The following is a 5,546-nucleotide window of genomic DNA, read 5'->3' as shown; positions in this document are numbered from 1 at the left end:
CCAGACAGCAAAGTCCTTTTTTTTCTAGGTTCATCATTATGTCAAATATAAATTATAGTGAGAGTTCTAAGAAAGTAAAAAAATAATGAAAAATAAACCATTAGATATGGCATTCTCCATGTAAGTGAAACAGAATTATAAGGAATTAATTTTAGAAATAATAATAGTTAATATTTATAGAGCAATTGCAGTGGGCCAGGCACTCTTCCAAGCAGTTTCCATCTCAGCACATTCAGCCGTCCCAGTTACTCTTTGAGGTTTTTATTTTCGTTTTACAGATGGAGAAACTGTAACTTACAGTGCTAAAGGAGCTTTCCTAAGTTACACATCTAGTAAGGGATGGAGTTGGGATTTAAAACGGGGCCACGTGCTCAGTGGCTCTGCTAAATGCTAATCCATGTTCATAGACTGGCTTGCTCTGCAATCCTGAGCTCATTTCAGTTCTTTCTGAGCTCAGCTCATCTATATGGGGAAGGCTATTTTTAAGAATAGGTATAAAAGCCCTTCAAATATGTGACACACTATTGCTATGTCAACAATGATTGGCTCAACTGCTACTTGATTCATTAAGTGATATCAGGTGGTAGTAAGCAATGATTAGCACCAAGGGCTAGAATTCTGGGTTTCTAGATATGTAACTGACCAAATATTACACAAGGTTTGACGAGTTGGCTTTGCTTAACTTTTTCTTAAAATTTGAGTGGGGCTGTGAGATAAAAGTTCACTGCACGATGGAAATTAAAGCTAACATTAATGGTACTCTAGGAACAAGGGCAACTTTTGTAGAACCATTTCTCAAGTGTCATATAACTGATAATTGTATTTCCATGTTTGGCTTTTGGTAGTTGGATGACTGGACTTTAGAAATTTTTGCAGTTCAGTTTATTTTCCTCTCACTCTTTGTCTTTGGAATTTTGGAATAGGATGGTGTCTGTGAGGTTCTCATAGAAAATATAAATTATGCCAGAAGAAGGGTGGGAATATTTACTGTGTCACAATATTAAGGGACTACTAGAGGACCTTACTATGAAAAATAAGATCTCTTAAAATGAAAAAAATCTAATGAATTCCTAAAGGAACTTTATGAGTCAGTTACAAAGAAGTCAGGAAAGTTTAGTAACTTGCCCAAAGTAGTGAAAAATACCAGTGGGTAGACCTAAACAATAATGGTGTCACACAGGAAAGCCCTTGTTTTTAGCGACAGTATGATAGTTCCCTTCTGATCTTTTTACCTCTAAGAATGTAGGAATCTGAATGTGTTTTAGGGAGTCCTAATCTCCTGGTGGAGCAGAGAGATGGCCAAAGGGCCTGAACCGAGATTTCTAGCTCTCAGTTCTTGCGCCACATGTCCTCAGCCAAGCCATTCTCCTCCTTAAGCTGAGATTCCTCCACTGTAAAAGGAAGGGGATGGATTTGATAATTTATAAGGTGTTCTATATATCTATCCATGCTATTATGTGCGTAGCTCTTCTGGAGGGTAACCTATGAATATAATTCAAATACCAAAGACGGCTGCAGGAGAAATGTTATTTAGTCAAAAATATCTATCATGTGCCCACATGTGGCAGGCATTGCTACAGATGATGAGGGTACCAGTGTTGATGAGCCTGTTATCAGCTGACTAATTGGGATCAGTGGATGGTTGCCCTGTAGCAGTGCTTCTAAGTCCTTTTCACTTCACAGCATGTAGTCCTTTGTACTCAGCCCCCATGCGCCAGCACTGTTCTAGGTACTTGGGACTCCCCAGTAAGCAAAATAAGTTCCCTGTCCTGGTACTTGCATGCTAGCGGGGGTGAGGCCGTTACAGCAATGATAACTAAGTTAGATGGTGTGTTAGAAGGTGGTGAGTGCTAAGGGAGAACGGTTAAGGAGTTAGGTAAGGATGGTTCAGTGTGGGGTTAGGGACCAGTTTTCCATGTTTAAATAGGACTTAAAGGAGTTGACTGGTGAAAGACCTGTTACTAGACAAAGAACAACAGAGAAAAGGTCCTAAAGTCTACCAAGGTGGGGAGCGGGTACAGGTGGGAGCAGCAAAGAGGTTGGAGGTAGTAGAAAGAACTAGGAGGTAACAAGATCAAGTTATTTGGCTCCATGTAAGCCATTATAAAAAACACAGAAAATTGCCCAAAAGGATTATTTTCCTTTTTGCCTCATTCGTGTGGCATATTGGAGTGAATGGGAAAAGATGCTTATGGCTGGAGGTAAAGGGACTCTAGCGACCTGAGGCCCACCTGCTGCCCTAGAGGCTGAGGGGACCAGTAGCTCGTACCTGTGACCTGCCCAAGAGCGTGGCCTTCCTGCCTTCAGAGTGGGTTTGAGTCTCTGGCACGTGCCGGGCTCTGCGGGAAGTACTCTGCATGTGTGATCTCGTATACTCCTTATGGCAAACCTTATCGTCTCCATTTTCCATGCAGGAAACTAAGGCGTAGTGAAGCTAATAGCTCTCGCTAGTATTCTCTCTTCTCTGTTCCTTTAACTTTCACTGAGCTTCTCTGAATGTACAGTGTCCTTGCTTAATTATTGTTGAAATGTTTTTATAGCTTTAAAATTACAAATTCTTTTTCTTATTTAAATGTTTTTCCAGGATCATTTCCTAGTAAAAAATTTTGTACTTATTTGCTCTGTAATTAGGTACAGACATTAGCGGTCCTTTTTGGGTAGCTGTAAGGAAGCAGTGAGTAAAATGAGATCAGATTATAGATGCTTGTGTTAGAATTGGACTAGGAATTTATTACATTTTTTCCAAACTTCTCAAAAACAGTACGTGTCCTATGTGATTGTCTAAATACTTTCTAGAGAAGGTTGGAAACTTCCTTAAAAATAAGATTGGAGTGCTCAAAATGCAGCCGAAATTCACACGTAAAAGGGGAATATTGTGCGGCTTGAGAAGGGGAGTGAGAAGCAAGTTGTAGCCCTGTACATCATTGAATCCTGTCAGTCCTGAAGCACAGTGTAACCCTATCGCTGCTTGAAGGTTATGGTCAATTTGTTTCTGCACAGGCGCAACATGAGAAGATCATCTCTCAGCACCAAGCTGTCATCATAGCCACTCAGTCTGCACAAGCCTTGCTCGAGAAACAGGGTCACTATCTCTCTCCTGAGGAAAAAGAGAAACTGCAGAAGAACATGAAAGAACTGAAAGCCCATTACGAAACTGCACTGGCTGAGTCAGAGAAGAAAATGAAGTTAACGCACTCTCTGCAGGAAGAATTAGAAAAGTTCGATGCGGATTATGCCGAGTTTGAGCACTGGCTACAGCAGTCAGAACAAGAACTTGAAAACCTGGAGGCAGGTGCAGATGACTTCAGTGGTTTAATGACTAAATTGAAGAGGCAGAAGAGTTTCTCAGAAGATGTTATTTCTCACAAAGGTGACTTGAGGTACATCACAATTTCTGGAAACAGAGTGTTAGAAGCTGCCAAATCTTGCAGCAGAAGAGATGGCAGCAGGGTTGACAAGGCTAACATTGACACTTCAGCAACCCACAGAGAAGTTCAGAGCAAACTGGATCATGCTACCGATCGGTTCAGGTCTCTCTACTCTAAGGTAATTTTATTTTTGTTTTTGAAAGGAAAGGTAAACCTGTGATTATAGTTTTCACTCTGTCCTCTTAACTTTGGTTTTGGAATTAGATGCAAGAAATCTAAAAACCAAAGCAGAGAGAAAAGGTAGTTTTATCACACTTCCCTCAGTCTTATTCATCCTCTCTGCCTCTTAGAAATGTGCTTTAAGATTAGGAGCTTAAAGTTAGTTTTGAGAGAGTGATTTCCAGGCAGCCCTTACTCTAAAAAGTTCTAATATCCAATATGACCACCAGATGGCGTTTATGTATCGACTAAGCAAAGAGAGTATCCCTAGTTCTCAGCCTCTCAAGCTTGGGGACAGAAGTTTCATCTCAGATTATTCTCTTCACAACTACTGCAAGTATTTGTCTTACAGATATTTGATCAGTATGTTATTTTAATATTTAATGACTAGCAGACTGTTTAGATTCATCTGCTTCTGTGGACAAGTAAAAGAGTTTTGTTTCAAAAGAAAATCTAAGAATATATTTCCCTGTTTGCAATATAAACTGAACAGACTTACCAGGTAGCATAAATGATTTGAAGACCATCATTGGCTCTTGGGCATTAATTCATTCAAATAGACTATTTGCCTTCCTTGTGTTAATCCTGTGCAACATGTAGAAACAATTTATTAAGCACCTTGAAAACCTTTCCATCAAATGCATATCTGTACACATGGTGTATAAAACCCACTGGGAATGTGCCCTGGTAGATCTGCCTCCTCTGATGATTGATATCTTTATCATTCATTCTGGGTTAAGACTCAGCCCTCATAAATATGTTTTTGAGCTGGTAAATTCTAGAACTATCTCTTCATTTTTATGGTTACTTTTTGGCTTCTTGGAGGATGCTTCTTCCATATAAAGGAGAAAATCCTAGCCTTACAGAGTTTTCCTTAACTTTGGTTGAAGTCTAGTTTTTTCCAAGTTACATAGTTCATAAGTCCTAAAGTTATTTGATGCAAATGAAAATAATGAGTTTTAATCTCCCACCCCTTTTCTCTTTTGATTTTTAGTGCAATGTTCTTGGAAATAATCTTAAAGATCTGGTGGATAAATATCAACACTATGAAGATGCTTCGTGTGGACTTATTTCCGGACTCCAAGCCTGTGAGGCCACAGCGAGCAAACATTTATCTGAACCAATTGCTGTGGACCCCAAAAATCTGCAAAGACAATTAGAGGAGACCAAGGTAAAAAAAAAAAGAGAGAGAGAGAGAGAGAGAGAGAGAGATTGAGCATGCACAGGAGAGAGATCCGATCCTTCAATAGTCTTACTGAAAGGATTCCAGTTTCCCATACTTTTGTGATAGTTTCACCTAGGGTGGGGGAAAAACCATGTGAAAAGTATGCTTCTTCCTGCAGAGGGAGTTATGACTCTGTTTCTCCACAGCCCATGCATTTTTTTCCCTGCTATTATTTAACCGATTTGACATTGCTGTTAGGGTTTGTTACCTGCGTTCCACTGCCCCTCCTCCGCACACAAAACTGAATATTGCCCAGGCCACTTATTCATCTTTATACTTATTATCTTTCTCACTGTTTATGCTCCCACCTCAGTGGACACCAGGGCGGTTCCCTGGGCCAGGTCAGCACCCCCAGATTGATGCAGCCTTCCCAGGGATCGCCTCCTTCCTTCAGATGTGCATTTTCAGTCCTGGATTTTTGTCTTTTCTCAACTCCTGGCCTCAAGCAATCCTCCTGCCTTGGCCTCCCAGAGCACTAGGATTATAGCCACCATGCCTGGCCTGGATTTTTGTCTTAGTTTTTATTTTTATTCTTCTCTTTCACAAGTACAAAAACAGATCGGTTTTAATTAAGTTTTCAGTTCTCATTTGATTATGTGTTCACAGACAGTATATGTAGTGGGTGCAGAGGAGATACTGAGACATTAAGGCCATTATTTTGATAGGAAATGCCAGTAGTTTAAAATGATTAAGATTGCCTATATTACATTTAAGTAGTAAATTAAATATTTTTA

General features: G+C 39.9%; 1 protein-coding gene across 1 annotated transcript in view; it reads left to right on the top strand.

Moving 5' to 3' along the window:
• The window catches only part of DST (dystonin), a 374,223-nt gene that overhangs the window by 240,568 nt on the left and 128,109 nt on the right, over positions 1–5,546 (top strand). The window contains exons 38-39 of the mRNA XM_012648708.1: positions 3,001–3,546; positions 4,582–4,758. Of these exons, the coding sequence (XP_012504162.1) occupies positions 3,001–3,546; positions 4,582–4,758 (723 nt within the window). The remainder of the gene's footprint in view (positions 1–3,000; positions 3,547–4,581; positions 4,759–5,546) is intronic.

The sequence above is a fragment of the Propithecus coquereli genome, unplaced genomic scaffold, assembly GCF_000956105.1.
Source record: "Propithecus coquereli isolate 6110/MARCELLA unplaced genomic scaffold, Pcoq_1.0 Scaffold292, whole genome shotgun sequence".
Taxonomy (NCBI): Eukaryota; Metazoa; Chordata; class Mammalia; order Primates; family Indriidae; genus Propithecus; species Propithecus coquereli.
The sequence above is the reverse complement of the archived record's forward strand: the minus strand, read 5'-3'. Positions and strand labels throughout refer to the sequence as shown.